This window comes from Stylophora pistillata, chromosome 12 (assembly GCF_964205215.1).
Source record: "Stylophora pistillata chromosome 12, jaStyPist1.2, whole genome shotgun sequence".
NCBI classification, from domain to species: Eukaryota; Metazoa; Cnidaria; class Anthozoa; order Scleractinia; family Pocilloporidae; genus Stylophora; species Stylophora pistillata.
The window spans coordinates 6,557,321-6,575,419 of NC_142530.1; the positions used below are offsets into that span (position 1 = coordinate 6,557,321).

Below are 18,099 nucleotides of genomic sequence, written 5' to 3' on the forward strand. Positions count from 1 at the left end.
ATGTTTTGTTGTCTTTGTTTTACGTCACTCATGAGCTTCACAGGTTTTTACACCGAGGATGAGCCTAATTTTTTCACTTCTTGCAGTAACACCACACTGGCATCTCTGGCAGTATGTAAAATTATATGAAAACAAGACTTTTTCTTGCAGAAATAGCACATCATAGAAATTTTGAAGAATTCAGAGGGAGAATTTTCATTTTTTGCAGTACTACTGCTCTAAAAAGCCATTAAATTTGCGAAGCGAGCAAAGTCTGGAGTTTAATGGGACAACCCTCTTTGATGGAATAACGGAATGTTTGAATGGCAAAATATCTAAGGGCACAGAATTAATTAAAACAAAAGTATCAAAAATATGAGATTGCAATAAAATAAGAAAACAATTTATAATTATTGGGAAAAATTAATAGGAGAATAGTTTAATCATTACTGGGGCCAAGAGGATAGACTAATAGGAAGAGTGAGAATTCTTGGGCTAGCCCCTCTCACTGCTATTTGCCCAGTCTGGCACTGGGCAAATTGACCAGCTGTGAGGACAGATTTGCCCACCTGGTTTGACCACCCAGAGGAAAGTTAAGTCCAGAAAGAAGTTCAGTTCAAAAAGTTTTGCCTACCTGTGAAAAACCATTTGCCCTCCTGCTAGAAAAATTAATGAAATCCCTGCCAACACTATTGTTATCATTATTATTATTATTATCAATGTAACATTATTTTTGGCCATTTAATTATCAGTGGAGTGTTAACTAGCCACTATATTCTTGAATAATCTTTCTCTTGTGGAAATATGGAAGAGGGCCCAGGTTTTCTGTTTTGAAACTTGAGACAAGTCTTCTGCAACATTACCGTCCAACATCATTAGCTCTTTTTAATCTCTAGCCCTTTTCTCGAGGTTTTTCCATCTCTAGCTCTTTTCAATGCTATAACAATTGTGCTATTTTAGTACCCACATGTAGTCTTAAGAATTCCTATTTCTTAATTTAAGACATAGTTGTCACTGTGTTAACAGTTTGTTCAATGACCTTGTCAGATGGAATAGGCAGTCCACCTGTTACCATCAATTCTTATATGGCTGTGTCTCACAAGGACTGGGAACTACCGAATTCACGAATTTGATTGGCTGAAATCAATATTAAAAGTGGTCTAGATTTTCCCATCTAGAACTTGTCTAGAAAAAAAAAGGGACAAAGAATAAAAAAAATTGGTATAAGACAGCCATATTATAAACACCTTATTAACCGAGCTAAGTCGGTCTGTATGGGAGGATCTTGACCAAGGTCACTGGTACAGACCTCACTGCGTTCAGTCTGTACTGGTGACCTCGGTCAAGATTCTCCCATAGAGACCTCTTGCTCGGTTAAGAGGAACTAAGTATTAAAGTGCAAAGTACCAAAAGTGGATGACAGAAATTTTTTATGGTGAAAACAAAAAAGATTTCCAGTATACTTTACCAGAGAAGTCTTCTTTAAAGGTAACAGAAAATGATGGCAAATTTATAAATTGGAAACATTTCCAACTTTACTGTACACTCTTACATCAAATCCCCTCAATGAGTATAAAAATTTTCAAACTACAATTTTGCCCATTTGTGATTTTCAAATTTTTGGACTTCATTAGAGAAAACAAATTTTCCTTTTTCTCAAAATACATGTCTCTTTTTTCTTCTATTGAAAAAAATTTCTATTGCTTAAATTACCTATATTTATCTACAGTTCTCTGTGAAAGAAACTCTTTCATATAGCATTGGGTGACAAAGGAACAGCCATCTTAAAAGAAGCAGGATTTACCAACTCATGGTTACTCCAAACCTTCCCAGATGCATTCACGAAAAAAATTGGTGAGTGCTTCATAGCTCAGTTGGTACTTCTCCTTGAAAACTTGCAGAGCATAAAAAATATTTCAAGTTTTAAAAGGAGAGTCGCCCATTTTCTTGAAAACTTACTTAAATGGATACAAACACATCTTTTAACCTGTATATGAACTCATGTAAATATTTTATGTTTTTATTGTTATCATTTTTTTTGCAACACATGTTGACATTTCTTTGCCCCATTGTACTTGTAATTTATCATTGAATATTTGCTATCAATGTATATTATGACAGAATAACCTCAGATAGGGGAGCCCTGATAAAGTGTATGTATTGTATTCTACTTGGTGTCCAGGACCCAAACAATTGAATCCGTCAAAGGTTAAATTTTTTTTAGCCTTCCTTATTGCAATTGCTTGAATTGCAACTCACCTGGTAGCATCTTTGTTTTACTTGATAACTGTTGAAAATATGCTTTTCATTGAGATAACCTCTTTGAATTGTTTAAGATATGATTAATGACAATGGAAATCTTTTTAAAGTTGAGGAATTCCAAATTACAATTTAAATAAAAACAACTCTCTTCCATATTTTTAACTGATAGCAGCATTTCCATCAGATTTGAAAAAGAAAGCCCAAATGGCTAAAACTCCTGAACCAGAGCAACAGAACACTAGGGCAGTTTCTTGTAAGTCCCAGTAACTGAACAGGTGTAAAGCCATAATTTAAAATCAAAAGTTAGCGATAGAGAAGCAAGGTCTAGCACCCTAAAAAGTCCAGGGCAACCCTAAAAGCCAGAATGGTGGAATAGTGGAAAATGACCTCAAATCCTAAAACACGGAACAGCAGAAAATGACCCCAAATGCTAAAACACGGAACAGATGTTAGGGCATGTTGCACGAATTTTGTACAAAGACACTCAAGCACTTGGCTCATTTATTCTCATGACGATAAAGCGCATGACTAAAATTAAGTATTATTAATTATTTTTCTTTTACTGACTGGTATGAATAATAATGAACCATTATACATGAAAGATACACCTATAGAAAAAATAAAAAAACCAAATAAGAATTAATTAGCCATGTGATTTACATTTGTGTATTTTAATAATGGGGAGCTTAAGCAACCCCAACGACGAATGGAGGATGACGACTGCAAGTAGCGAGAACCTCACTGCGCAAGCGCGAACCAAGAATTCCGTCGTCTTATCATCGACGAGTTGAGATGGACCAGTTGCACCTTGTCGTGAACTTCTGAACTTCAAAGCAGTTTTTCTCATCAAAAGGTGTGGCTTTATTGTCGTTTTTTTGACAGTCTATGGCCGGTTGGAGTTTGTATTTGCTTCTTCGGTTGATTTAAACCTCAGTTCAGTTTTCTAAACAAATAAAATTCGAAAACCCACTAATTCATTTTCCTTCCTCCGCACAACAGATGTCAAGTCAAGCAGTGAAAGCGACCACCTTAGGTTTAAATTTATTTGAGTATATTTTATGACAGAGTGCTGTTTATCATTTGTATTGAATGAAAAGGTTTAAATGACAGTGCAATACGCCTCTGCGTTCGGTCAAAAGCTGTGTGTATGGAACTGCTGGTTTATTGCTGCTAAAACATTTTGCGTGTTGCTGTTCTTCCATCGAGACACTTTAAACAGCAAAGAATTCTTCAGATCGGTGTGTCAACATGAGTTTAAATACCTCTCAGGTTTTGCAAATCTATTTTTGAAATGTTTGATAAAGATCTAGATTTACAGCCATAAAAATTATTCCAACAAAATCACACGGGAAAAAATAGTATTCTTGTGTGAAGCGCGACGACTGATCTGTGCCGATCGCTAGCTAGCATTGACTAAATTGACAGACTTGTGTCATTTGCCCGCCAAAGGAAGGAGCATCAAAGGTAGAACATATAAGGCTAACGCATGTTGAAAATCAGGCAAGCCTTGGGCAAAATAGGTTTGTTTATACCAGCAACACTTAGAACTGAATTTAAATCTCATATAACTTCCGTAAAATTTATATTTTAAACTTTTATCATGCGCAAATTATTGTAAATAAAGCTAAAGCTTAATAATTCCTTGGACTTTTGATGTTCAAGAATTGAAAAACCTATACTCTCGAACTTCCGATATAGGTGAAAATTTGATCCAGGACTGAGAAGAAGGTTTTGGAGGTCTCTGAACGATGTCATTTCTTAAACTGACGAAGTGAGAATAAACAATAATTTCAGACGCCGTCGTCCTTGAGCAACCTCACTGCTTAAGTTTCATTTTCCCGCTAAAAACGACGTCCTCGTTCCAGATCCTCCGTGATTACTTGACGTCGTCGTTGTCCCTTTCGTCATGGTTGCTTAAGCTCCCTAATTTAACAATTATTTAAGTCATTCACAATAACAAGACATAATTCTGTAATTCTGCAATTAGAATGACACCAAGAAACTGAAGCATGTGTGTTGTGAATATTGAAAGCAATGATAATTAAATGCTAATTAATTCCTCTTTAGCTTTTTGCTTTTTTCTATGACAACCTTATTGCAATTAGTTGTAGCTGGGTTTTCACATTGTAAACCTGTTTAGAGTTACCTTTGTTATGCTAAATTTGCCACGAGTTTTAGTCGTGGCATAAAGTCGCACAGCATTTGAAAACTACCTTGACATACCACATTATACAATAAACAATTAGAACATGTTTCTTTTTTCTATTTATTTAATTTAATGATTCACCCGAAGGTGGGCGTAAATACAATAGGACTCTAAGTCCCCTCCAAGATATTTACACCAAACCGTATAGTCCCAAACGGTAAATTAGATTTAAAATCCCAACCCAAGGCATTAAGAAAAAGAACAAACATATAGTACATATTTTACAACTGACTGCAGAATTAACAAGAACAAACTGTAAAAGCATTAACTTTACGACATTTAGGACAAATCAACTTAAAGGTACGAACATTATCTCCATCAAATACTTGATTTAACCTAAGAAAATAGAAAGATTTGAGCTTAGTTTTAAAACAAGACAACAAAGTTTCCTGGTCACATCTGCATTGATTTAATGGAACAATAACACCTCATATGCTTGTAAGTGTGAGAAATATCACAGGAACATTTTCAGGCTTCTCAAAATAAACACCGTTCAGCCCCAGCTCTAAACTTAGACTAGCACAAGAACAAGCCCTCGTTATGAGCCCTTCAATGCGAGCGTTACTTCGTCCATGAACAAGTTTTGGGCCTTAAGTAACACTAGGAGAAGGGATGTTTGCATGGGGTCATGCGCATGGGAATTTCTCATGGCCATAGAGTTTACAATTTGCAATTTGTTGAGGAACGGAAGAAATCTGCTAAACAAATTGGTGAAAAGGCCTCTTTTTTTGTCAGGAAAGTTTATTTCTTCCCGGCACTAATATGTCAGCCGTAAACTTAATAGTAGGGAGACGGTGTTTGGACACCTGGTCGCGAAGAAATTCTCACACCATGAGAAATTCCCACGCGCGTGACCCCCTTTATACCTCTCTTCACGTGGACTAAGAAATGCTTGTATTGAAGGGCTCGTAACGATGGGTGCTTTCCATTCAACAAAAATCATGGGTTCAAAATGTGGGCATTTTCGCTGGCCGAATGGAACCCGTCCGACTGTATCCAAGAGGGCAATCCCAAAGTGAATTCCTAGATTTTCGAACACTTATCCCGGAACTTTTCCCGTTCCATTTGATTTCAGACCAGAAATCTCAAAAATTTTGGTCAAATAGAAAGCGCCCTAAGGCTTGCTCTCACGCTAGTCTAAGTTTGGAGCTGGGGCTGAACGTCGTTATATTTGAGAAGGCTGAAAACGTTCCTGTAATGTTCTCACATTTACGAGCGTTTGAGATATTTATGTTTCATTAAATTAAAGCCCAAGTGACCACGAAACGTATCAAAGTTACAAATGTTTATTGTGATGTGGTATGTCAAGTTCAATAGTTTTCGCATGCTGTGCGACTTTTTCTGCTGCGACTAAAACTCATGGAAAATGTAGCATAACAAAAGGTAACTAAGCACGCGAAAACGCTGCTATCTTTCATGCATAATGGTTCATTATCATTCATACCACTCATTAAATGAAAAAAAAATAATAATAATAACACTTAATTTTAGCCAAGCGCGTTCTCGTCGTGGGGATGAATGAGCCAAGCACTTGAGTGTCTTTGTACAAATTTGTGCAACATGCCCTGACATCCTTTCCGTGTTTTAGGAATTGGGTCATTTTCCGCCGTTCCGTGTTTAAGGATTTGGAGTAATTTTCTGCCATTCCGCCCTTCTGCCGCTCCGGCTTTTAGGGTCGCCCAACCAGTCTATCTTGTTTCTTTAGCTGAGAGTGTTATGGTAGAATTCTCAAAACTTTTGATATCCCCATCTCCAATGAAAACAAAACAACTTTACGGGACTATCGATATAATAATTAGTCCTCGACTTCGAATGCGTGGGAGCGCGGAGCAATCGATTCTTACGGTCAAACGTGGCCAGGAAGTCTGAAGTTGCCTCGCGAAAAAATACTCGGTAATACAACACATCCAAACGTCTAATGATAGGAAACAAACCCAACCATTACTGTCTACGCTTACCTTAGATGTTTACCTACTTTCCACAGTGATTTACATCAAGACAATGGTACCGAAGTCAACCCACGCAACTGACACCATCCCACAGATGCAACTTTATTCCCAGATTCCCTCTCTTTTCTCATGGAAAAGGAAGGGAAGACACTGGGAACGAGATTGGTAAAAAAAATACGTGCGTCTGAAAACGTGCACGGAAACGATTTCTCGTGCAATTTGGTGTAAATAAGAACTTGTAAATTTTTTAAAGTCTTTAAAAAAAAAATTATCTTGCTTTTAACACCAAATTGCACTAAAATCATGCGATTACCCATAGTGATATGGAGGGGAACAGGTTGGAAGAAACCCAGGAGAGCAGGAGGCGGGAGAGGGCGGAAAGCGGGAGCAGAAATTAAAAGCTACACGTTTTTATCGCTATTATTATTAACTCTGATTCTTCTTGATTCTTCTGTCCTGTCACCATTAGCGCCAGATCCAATCCAGGTTCTGAGGCTCCAATGGGGTAGTCATGGTCTTCATGAATTCGATCGATAGAACTTTTTGGAGGATGTGGCTTGATCCTAGGAGGTTGATCTTTCGAAGTCCTGTGATGTTAAATTATTATTATTATCATTATTATTATTATCCCTACTTTTTTATTCCAAACAAGAGAACAATAAAAAAAATATAATACATCTACATCTACGTTTTATTAAAGTCTATAAAAGGGAAGGCCCATCACCAATAGACTAATACAAAAAATACTAAAAAAAAATTACATTGCACTTACATACAGCAACGAAAAAAGGGAAAAAAAAAAACAAAAAGCTAAATTTTACATTCATTTACTGCATTGCATTAAGTAAAATTAGGTAGCTAGGGTTAAAATTACAACATTCAAGATAAATAATCTTTATCTTTATTGTTGGTTGTGGGTTGGTGTAACTTATATGAATGAAATAAAAATAATTAAAACGGCTCAGACAGAAAAAAAGTTACGTGTACATGTATACGTTGGTGTAAGGCCTCAGTAAAACCACTTTTGTAGTGATTTGGTAAAATTCCCTTCTCTATTCTTCTCTTAGTTACATGATACGTCATAAATGAACTCATAATTTCCAAAACATATCTCATCCTCTTAGGGACCAGTCCCTACTTACTGCTTAGCAATGACCAGGTTGGAGGATTTTGAGTTACTCCTTACTGCTTAGCAAGGACCAGGTTGGAGGATTTTGAGTTACTCATACGTACGTACGTACGTACCTACCTACCTACCTACCTACCTACCTACCTACCTACCTACCTACATACATACATACATACATACATACATATGTTAATTGACCCCTCCCCATGAGGGCTTTTCAGGGACAATTCCCTCCCAGCAACCACCCCAGGGGAGGACATCCATCACACAGTAATCTCGTGCATGGGAAATTAACGTCTCCTACCCCTAACCCTGCAGGAGACGGGACTTCCATTTATTCGTCCCTGTCCGAGAAGACTAGAGTATCTAACCATTTCTTAACAGAAAGGTGGCATATTCTTCTCACTTGTTTTAAGATCTTGAGTGTTGGTCCGGCCAGGGCTCGAACCCTCGACCTCCCGTACAAGGGGAGGGAGGGGGGATCCGTTGTCACAAATAGAGTATAGCGGGGCAACAATAGAAAATTACTGCCAATCAGGGAGAATCATAAGAACATCACAGAGCAGTATGGGGGGATCAGGTGAATTTTAACATGATACAACTAAACTTGTCCAAATTCCCCCACATTCCCCCCCCCCCCCACAATAAAAAATGGCCAGTTCCTCTTTAGGCTTCAAGAAACTCAAAATACTCCTGACCTGAAAAACAGTTTGCAAGTTACCTTTAAGTTAATAACTGAGAGCAAAATTCTTAAAAAAAACATGAGTTCATAACACAACCTTATATGACCAACTTAGTCATCTTTGCCTTGATTACCTGTCGCCATACTTAGCAAAATAAACAAAACAATTTGTATAAATGAATGTTTAATTGTTTTTCTCACAATGTAAAAGTCAGGGATGTCAATGTGTATCTGGATTGCTTTGTATTGTGTGATAAAATTTGTATCATGAAAATTTGATACAATAAAATAAAATCTGTTATAATAAAGTTTGTCTATGCAAACCATCAGGTTCTACAACTAAAGCAGTTTTAACCAGGTTACTCACTATTCGACTGAAATACCTTCTCCCCCAGACCCCCAGAGAGACCAAGAATTAAAGGGGTCCTGCCAGGGTTTTAAGATGCATGCAAACCCTTAATTTCACAGGGATACAGAGAAATTTTAAGTTGATGAGCTGATCAATAATAAATCAGAGCAATTTCATGTTTTCATCATAGTGGCTAAAGAGCTGGGAAGCACTGCCCAATCCTGCAAGTAAATGTTCAATAATACACTCAAGAATATGGCTACTGTCCAGAGTGCAATCTTTCATGTTTGTGCAGTCCTGACTTTTGATTGAAAAACTTCTGACAGCCTTTGCACTGGTGTGGCATCTCTCCAATGTGGGTTCTCTCATGTTCATGTGGATGTCTCCTCTCTCCAAAACACCTAAACCAAAATTTGCACTGACGGCTCCTCTTTAGTATGGGGTCTTTGTATAAACGACTTGTTACAAGTTTTTCTGTGATACGTCTTCTCTCCAGCGTGGGTTCGTTCATGTACTTGTAGATTTCCTTTTTGAGAAAACCACTTATCACAGGTTTTACACTGGTATGGCTTTTCTCCAGTGTGGGATCTTTCATGTCTTCATAGATTTCCTATTTGTGTAAACAACTAGTTACATTTCTTGCAATGGTATGGCTTCTCTCCAGTGTGGGATCTCTCATGGGTTTGTAGACTTCTTTTCTGGGGAAAGCACATGTCACAAGTTTTGCACTGGTATGGCTTCTCTCCTGTGTGGAATCTCTCATGGACTTTTAGATCTCTTTTTTGAGTAAACCGCTTATCACATGTTTCACAGTGGAATGGCCTCTCTCCAGTGTGGGTTCTTTCATGGCTTTGTAGAGTTCCTTTTCGAGAAAATGTCTTGTCACAGGTTTTGCACTGGTATGGCTTCTCCCCAGTGTGGATTCTTTCGTGTAATTGTAGAGTTCCCTTATTGGTAAACCATTTGTCACAAGTTTTACACTGATATGGCTTCTCTCCAGTGTGGGATCTCTCATGTGCCTGTAGATTTGCTTTTTGTGTAAAACATTTTTCACAAGTTTTGCACTGGTATGGCTTCTCTCCAGTGTGAGATCTCTCGTGTACCTTAAGATTTCCCTTTAGTGTAAAACACGCATCACAAGTTTTGCACTGGTATGGCTTCTTTCTACAATGGCATCTTTCATGTACCTGTAGATTTCCCTGTTGTGCAAAGCACTCGTCACAAATTTTGCACTGGTATGGCTTTTCTCCAGTGTGGGATCTTTTATGGACCTGTAGATGCCCCTTTTGTGCAAAACACTTATTACAAGTTTTGCATTAAATGCCTTTTCCACACACAAGTTGCCTTCAAGTTTTGTTGATTCTTTATACAATACTTTGATTTTCCACTTTCTCTGCACCTCAATAGTGCGAGACATTTTAGTTTGCCATGTAAGCATCAGCCGAGAAACGCTCTTTGCCAGCAAAAGCTATCTGCAATGCTAGAGGAAAAGAAATACATACCTTCAGGAGTATATTTGACAGGGTTTTACCTTTGAAATTCAGTACCAATCAATTAAATTCAAATAGCCAGAGAAAATGGGTGGCATTCTTGGTAAAAATTTATTTCAAACAGTAATACTCTTATATGAAAGGAAGTTTCACCATAACAATTTCCATTAACAAAGGTATTTCCAGACAGTGCAACTGCTGGCCAGCACCCAAAAAAGAGAGGTGTAATTAAGTCAGCACATATAGAAAGAAGTGTATCAAAAACAAGTTCTTTGAAATAGCTTCAGGCAACTGCTGAATAAAATCTACTCCAGACCTTTTTTTTCTAACAACTACTCTATGAGAATATACACAAACTAATCAAATGACTGAGGCCTTAAACTGATGTAAAAAGTAACAATTTTTTTTAAACTTTTTTAAAAAGTCCACGCTTTCACTGACCTAACGATGCCGTTAATCAGCAAAAGCTTGGATTTTTTAAAATGTTTTAGAAAAATTTTAGTACTTTTACAACACTTTAAGGCCTCATACAATTAGTTTGTATATGTTGAAGTTCAATCTTATCCTCGAGTTTAATTTTTTCCAAACCAGTTCAATTTTTTTGAACCAGTTTAATTTTTTTTTAACCAGTTTAATTTTACTGATTAGGGTTAAGCACTCCTTTTACTGATTAGGGTTAAGCACTCCTTTTACTGATTAGGGTTAAGCACTCCTTTTACTGATTAGGGTTAAGCACTCCTTTTACTGATTAGGGTTAGGTTTAAGGTTTAGGATTAGGGTTAGGGTTAGAGTTAGGGATGGTACCCAATGCTTTTCCAGCCAGTCAAACAAACAACACCAGTATTGATACACAGTAATGGCTTTTTTACTCCTTGAAACAAAATGATGAATTGACAGAACCTTGTAATAAGTATTACTTGACAATTCTTTAAATAGATTAAATAGCTTTCTTGCATGCGGCAGAGAATGTCAGCTCAGTAGTGTAATCAAGTTCAATGTTCTGAGTGGTAGCTGTGTAAGTATTTAAACAGGTGGGTGAAATTAATGTGTTTATTCTACCAAATTTGTTTACAATTTCTTCAATTTTTCCCAGAAGAAGATTTGAATGTAGAGGTGATGTCTTGTCAACACAGTCAATTTTTATAGAGACACTGTCTCCAACTTTAAATTTTCTCAGTTGGGCTTTTTTTTGGCTTTGGGTTACCATTTCGTTATTGTACTTTTCCTGATTTTCAGTTATTTCTTGACATTTTTTTTTTGGTTTTTCCTCATGATTTTCACATTCTCTATGGCTTTTAATACCATAAACAGCCTCATATGGCATCATCTTTATTGCTCGATGGTAGCTTATGTTTCTAGTATAAGCTGCTTCTAATGTTTTTTGACACCATTTCTGAACACTTGAGGAAGAGGTGCTCATTATTAATGCTCTCGTATCCTCTTTCAAGGATCTATTTGATCTTTCAACCAAACCTTGAGTGGTTGGAGTGCGTGGAGAACCATGAGCCAATTTAATGCCATTTTCTTCACAAAATGTTTCCATCTTTTTGTTTGCAGATTATTTACCATTGTCGGTTAGGATTTTTTTAGGAAAGCCATAGGTGTAGCAGTAGCGTTTGAATCCGGTGAGTACTTCATCGGCAGACTTGGCACTCAGAGGTGTTATGCAAACATACTTAGTATGATGGTCAGTTATGTTCATGGCCTATGTGTGCTTTTCGGTACAATCACAAGGACAGTTAAGGAAGTCCATTAAATCTATCTCTAAGAGAGATAGAATTATGTCGGAGATTGAATAGGTTTATCAACAACCTTAACACGGCTAGTAACCGACTGCTGCTCGGCATGAATTGGACACAGACCAACAAATATGGCTACCACTTTCACATTGACTTCGGAATAGTTGTTTATTGATCCATTTACAAGTTATTTATCGACCCCGATGAGCAGTGCGATTGTGAGTGAGAGCCAACACATTATGAATTTCCCTCTTAGGGACGACTTTTTTCTTGTTTTGCGTTATTATTGAGTTTTCTGAATACGCCCACTGCTTTCTTATGGCTGTTGATTTCTCCCACTTCAACAGCCTGGGTTCTTCGGATTAAATTCCAAGCTGTGTCTCATCCTGGTATTTGAGATAGGCTTTTGCTTTATCAAAGAATGAATCCTCAATAAAAAGCATTATCTGCGATTCCTTTTTGGCCTGTTTGTTTTTTAAGGTGTTCAACTGTTCGTAAAATATTTCTCTTGGTACACATGGTACATGAGGTTCAGTCATGTTTCGAGCTCGAAGTCCTGGTCTCTACCAAATGCGCATGTTTTTTTCTTTATGAATAATTCAAGAAGAGGTTTGGCCGAGGGGAGCGAGGTCTGGGGCTAAATAAAAGATCCTGTGGGGTGGGGTAGGTTATGTTCTCAAGGAAAATTGTGTGGATGACAGGTTATTAGAGAGAATAACTAGATGAGAAATTGCAGGGAAATCTTCATCATTTTTCTCTTTCATCTTTCATTTGATTCTTTTTCAGACCCCCCTCAAAAGCCATTCCCCTATTTTTCATCCACACCCCAAACAGAAAAGGCCCTTTTTCAGACAGTTGATTAACAAAAACTGGTTCAAAAAAAATTGAACTGGTTTGGAAAAAATTAAACCAGAGGATAAAATTGAACTACAACATTTACTTTAACAATGCTACTGAAGGACAACATGGACAGCTTATACTCTGAGAGTAGCCACTATGTTACACTGTCTATAAGAGTGAGTGTAAGTTGTCCAATCTTTGTTTTGACTTCAGTTGACGCAGACGAGTGGTAATTTTGCATTGTGTTGTCTATGTGGCTCAGTGGTAGAGAGATTTGGGTTAGGGATCTGACGGTCTGGGTTCGCACCCTAATGGGAAAATTCAATTTCAGGACTAGTTTGATAGCCCTTCATAAGATCTATTCTGCTTGCATAGCCATTGGCCAGGCAAAATTAGATCCCTATTAGTACGCACCGTCTTTAAATTGTATTTGAAATGATACACTAGCTCGATCTGTGACCTCGATCTGCAGCTGTGCAGAATATCACTCAAAATGGCTTGAGTTCTGGAGTAATAACGAAATGGTAAAACGTCCCACCCAACCATTAATGCAATCGCAGATTATAAAGCAAAATTTCACATTTCCTCTCTTACCTTAGATGTTTGTAAGTTCTCTAAGACAAACACGACGAACGCCATGAGGTACAGCTTCTCTTCATCTCTCTTGTTTTTTGAACGGAGAAGAGAGGACACTGGGAATGACATAAGCTGATTCTCAGATGTGGTACAAGACCATATCTTACACCACCCGCTCTCAAAAATGGTGGGTCAAGAATTCCAAGAAGTAACTAACCATGAGGAGTCCCTCTCTGGTGCATCGCTGCTAGCCTCTGCCCTGAAGAATCAAGGTGTGGAATACATGTTTGGAGTTGTAGGAATACCAGTCATAGAGATCGCAGGGGCTGCACAAGCAGAGGGAATCAAATACATTGGCATGAGAAACGAACAAGCAGTAAGTGTGTAACTTCTCCTTTTACGAGCTATCATTGCAAGTAGTCTAACTTGTGATTCCACATTCCTTTTTTTTTGGTGGGGGGGGGGATGCAGTCGTGTGGCAGTGTAAGAATCGGTGGTCTCGTTAAACCGACGGCTGACGACTCCCACGCTGTTATTCTCACTATCTTCCCCTCCGATACCCCTCCCCCTCCGCGCTGTTGGTCTCACCATGCCCCCTCCCCTCCCTCCCCCGTGCTTTTCGCTGCACTATCTCCCCCTGTCCTTCCCCTTTTCCCGAGATAAGAATACTTGATGCAGGTTACAGGTTGCTTGGTCCAAGAATAATTTGTACAACATGAGTGAACTTATCTTTACAGGCGTGTTATGCGGCATCCGCAGTTGGATATTTGACTGGACGGTGAGATATTCGGTTTGTTTTAGATCAGTTTCTTGATTAATCATTCAAGGATTTGACCATACAACTTTCCATGGGCTAATTTGGATCCATGAAAATGGAAGATAGGAAAAAAAACCTTGAGAAATTATTTGTCTCAAATGCCAAATTCAAACCAATCATTAACAATAAAATGTGTTGAGCCAAAACAGAAAGACGCCAACTTTATATAGAAGATTTAACCCTTTAAACCCTGTGAGTGATGACCAATGTCCAATTTTTCCTGACAGTGACACTGCTGAATGTTCTGATCAATATGTTAAAGGAATTGATCACCAACCTAAGAAGTTTTAATTATTAAACAAATAAGATGTTTAGAAAGATGCTTTTTGGCCTAGTCACAAGGGTGGGACAAAGAGAACTTTTGAGTCCCCATGAGGAATCGAACCTGAGTCCTTCAGATTCGGTGCTCCGATGCCCTACTGAGCCACAGAAACTCTATGGCGAGCAAGGCCCATTACAAAGTCTATATTTGACAGGTGTTCTGTATAATGCTAGGATCGGCAATGTTGAAAGCATCATGTCTTGCAAAGAATAAAAAAGATGGTAAGTTTTGAGCTGGGTAAAGAAATATCTTTCTATATTTTTTTACCAAGCTGAAAAACTTACCATCTTTCTTATTCTTTACAAGAAGATAATTATTTGTTAATCACTTCAGGGACTTTAACCCTTTTCACTCCCTAGATCCTCTTAAGAATTCTCCTTACTGTCTGCCATAGAATTCTTATCATGTAAGTTTGAAGAATTTGGTATTGGATCAACTAAAAATACCCTTGTTGATAGTTTTCTTTATTCTCATCACTTGTCTGCTTGATATTGTATTGATGTTGTAAGGAGAAATTCTGTCTTGGTCACTGATGGGAGGTAAAGAATTAAGGGTTGAGTTGTGAGACTAGAGGGTTGTTAACACTATTCTGTCCGTACCCTCCAGACTTGCACAGTTTGTCTGTAATTCTGTAAACCAGTCTACATGAAGTAGGGACTGATAGTATAGGCATTGAAATGATGATGAAAAATTTCTACAAGACACATGTCCAGCCGTGTTCATTTATGAACTATCTGAATGGTTGTTTGCAGACCTGGTGTCTGTCTCGTAGTTTCTGGTCCCGGATTATTACATGCTCTTGGAGGAATGGCAAACGCAATGAGTAACTGTTGGTAAGTTTGGAGAGATTTTTATGAGACGATGTTCTTTAATCTATAATGAAGTACTCCTAAAAAAATTTGAAAAATGATTTGTTTGTGCTTATAGAAAACAAACTACCTTGACCAACAAAATAGTAAAAATAAAATAAATTAAAACTTTAAGCTTATCTGTAAGGATGGAAGATCCTGAATAGTTGAATTTCTGGAAAACTGTTAATCATTCTTTGGTATCAAATGCTTCCTTTCTGAACCTTTAAAAAAAATTGCCACATTTTTTTAGTTGGTTAACTTTGAGCACAATCATCAAATAAAAAAGGTGTTATCCATTAGTTACATTTACAGCAGTGGGGAATACTGATGTTGGGGTGTAAAGAATATTGTTAAAATGATTGTTCTTTAGGCCTGTTTTAGTGATTGGTGGGTCAAGTGATGTTGATCAAGAAAGTATGGGTGCTTTTCAAGAGTTTCCACAGGTTTGTAAGTACTCAATACTTTTTCGTGGCTAGATTTTATTTTTAGGGCCTCATTGTTTGAAATAGCACTATCAGCAATACTAAAAAAACACCTATTAGGCAGCTTTAAAATCATTTTACTCCCAAGATCTCATAAGTATTACTCTCTATAGTCTACCATACAAGCCTTGTGATGTTAGCCCCGAGAATTTGGTTTTGGATCACCTAATAATCCCCTAATTGATACTTTCTTTATTATCAACACTTGTCTGCTTGACATTGTATTGATTTTGTATGGAGAAATTCTTTCTTGGTCACCCGTGAGAGTTTAATGATTAATGTAATTTAATTGAGTTTCAGACAGACCATCCACCCATCTGAGGGGTATGCCTGAACATGTTACGGAAGAATGTATCAAGGGCTGATTTATTCTTTTCTGCAACCCATATGAAATTTTACTCCCTAACTAAGTTTTTATGAATACCAAATAATGCAGCCACTTGAAATTACAATCTGAAATGTGCTGACTTCATGCATATACATGCATTGTTCTTCAAGGCACTTCTTTTTTGTGGTACCCAAATTATGTTGAATAAGTATAATTTCTAATAAGGGGAGTGTTTTCAGTGTTGCAAATCTAACGGACCAGAACTCTCACGGTTTATCACACTTTCTATTGGTTTTCTTTATAAGATTCCTATTAGATGAAACTAGTAAAAGTCACTGTTAGAATAAGTGCTTCTCCTTACACAGGTTAGAACATTTGTTATCCCATAGAATGTTAACCGCCTCCTGGTTAGCTCAATTGGTAGGGGGCCGGACTGTTGTGCGGGAGGTCGAGGGTTCAAGCCCTGGCTGGACCAACACTCAGGGTCTTAAAATAACTGATGAGAATTTGCTACCTTTCTATAATATCAAGAAATGGATAGATATTCTAGTCTTCTCAGATAAGAACGAATAAACCGAAGGCCCCGTCTCCTGCAGGGTTAGGGGTAGGAGACATTAATTTCCCACGTACGAGATTACTGTGTGGTGGATGTCCTCCCCTGGGGTGGGATGGGTGGGTTTACTGGGCCCGCAGTAATTGGCACAAGCTGTTGCGGTGTCCCTACCTATCAGCGAATCTAATAAATTAAAAATTGAATTATGGTAAACACTTACACTCCCAGAAGTAATTAACATGTAACTTCTACCTATAATATCCATACATTATCCAGCAAAAAGGTAATGAGAATACTCAAACTTATCACTGACAGGTAGAAGTTGTTACCTTGATCTATTCTTCTAACCAAAGTACAGGGAAATGTGTCTAGCAGTTTGAGGAGAGAATTAACAACTAGAGTTCCAGGGTAAAACTCCTTGTAACTCGTCAACTTTCTATAAAAGGTTTTGATATCAATTTATACACCGGTGGGGAGAGAGACAATGTCAGAGTAAAGTGTCTCACCCAAAAACACAATGCAAAGACTCCGCTTCAATGATCTTTTAAGCTACAGTCCAGTATAACTGCCAATAGACCACTGAATTAGCTAGCTTTTCCAATTGCCAAAGAACTCTTATAATAAATAATAATCATAATAATCTTTATTTCATGTGGGTAGAAACCCTTAGCAGAAGCTAGTTTACAGGTTTTCCACAAAATAATATTAAAGAAAAAAGAAATATGCATATATATATATTTATATATATATATATATATATTTATATATATATATATATATATATATATATATATATTGTGGGAGGAAAAAGACAAGTAAACTACAAGTTCATCCCTACAAGCCTGTTTCGTGGTCGCCCACTCATCAGGGGATGACCACGAAACAGGCTTGTAGGGATGAACTTGTAGTTTACTTGTCTTTTTCCTCCCACAATATATACTTCGCTCTACTTCTATGTATTGAGCACTGTTCTACGAAAATCAAGTCACACTTTATATATATATATACATATATATATATATATATTTATTCAAAACTAGATCATTGGATAATGCAATTCAAGACTTTTTATTGGCTAAGCCATTATGGTATATGAGCCAATATACCATAATCTAATATCTGTACATTGTAACATCTGGTCTCTTCTTACAAAATAAAATCAAGAAGATTTGTCTAATATCTTAGGGGCATTTTTTTTAATAAAACAAATATTCCTCTTGTGCTTTTTGGATAGGAGATGATTATAGCCAACTTGGTGCAACGCGCTGTGTTGGCTATCTATCATCTCATATTCAACACGCACTCATGGAATAATTGTTAAATATATCATTGAGAAACTTTTAATTACCAAAGAAGCATATCAGAGCGCACAGTTGTTCTCTCTGGCACCTTTCGGCTTGAATAAGCACCAGGAATTTCACTCCAAAAAAAGAATGAACTATAATTAATGTGGAGATTTTTTTCAAATTGGGCGGGCATCAAAGGTCCCAGTCTCAGCTTTGATTGGGAATTTTGGTACAATTCTCACCTTATTTCAACGCTGGT

The 18,099-nt window shown here is 37.4% G+C and overlaps 2 protein-coding genes and 1 long non-coding RNA gene across 6 annotated transcripts in view; 1 reads left to right on the forward strand and 2 right to left on the reverse strand.

Annotated features, from left to right (window-relative positions):
• LOC148718572 (uncharacterized) lies at window positions 1-13,352 on the reverse strand. Its single transcript, XR_015994158.1, has 2 exons — window positions 13,220-13,352; window positions 1-6,983 (listed from the first exon to the last, which is right to left on the reverse strand). It is a non-coding gene; the product is annotated as an uncharacterized LOC148718572 (long non-coding RNA).
• On the reverse strand, window positions 8,375-9,872 carry LOC111333295 (uncharacterized; the record flags this gene model as incomplete). The annotated part of the gene is made up of 1 exon (XM_022938836.2): window positions 8,375-9,872. A coding segment is annotated over one exon (690 nt), but the record flags the coding sequence as incomplete, so codon positions are not given.
• Window positions 13,225-18,099, forward strand: part of LOC111333468 (2-hydroxyacyl-CoA lyase 1) — a 19,004-nt gene continuing 14,129 nt past the window's right edge. For 2 of the 4 annotated variants that reach the window (XM_088741601.1, XM_088741602.1), the window contains exons 1-4: window positions 13,225-13,577; window positions 13,939-13,979; window positions 15,093-15,173; window positions 15,562-15,634. In XM_088741601.1, coding sequence (XP_088597727.1) covers window positions 13,386-13,577; window positions 13,939-13,979; window positions 15,093-15,173; window positions 15,562-15,634 — 387 coding nt within the window. In that variant the 5' untranslated portion in view covers window positions 13,225-13,385. Of the gene's footprint in view, window positions 13,578-13,938; window positions 13,980-15,092; window positions 15,174-15,561; window positions 15,639-18,099 lie in introns of those variants that run through there. The other 2 variants (XM_088741604.1, XM_088741603.1) reach the window with 2 other exon arrangements.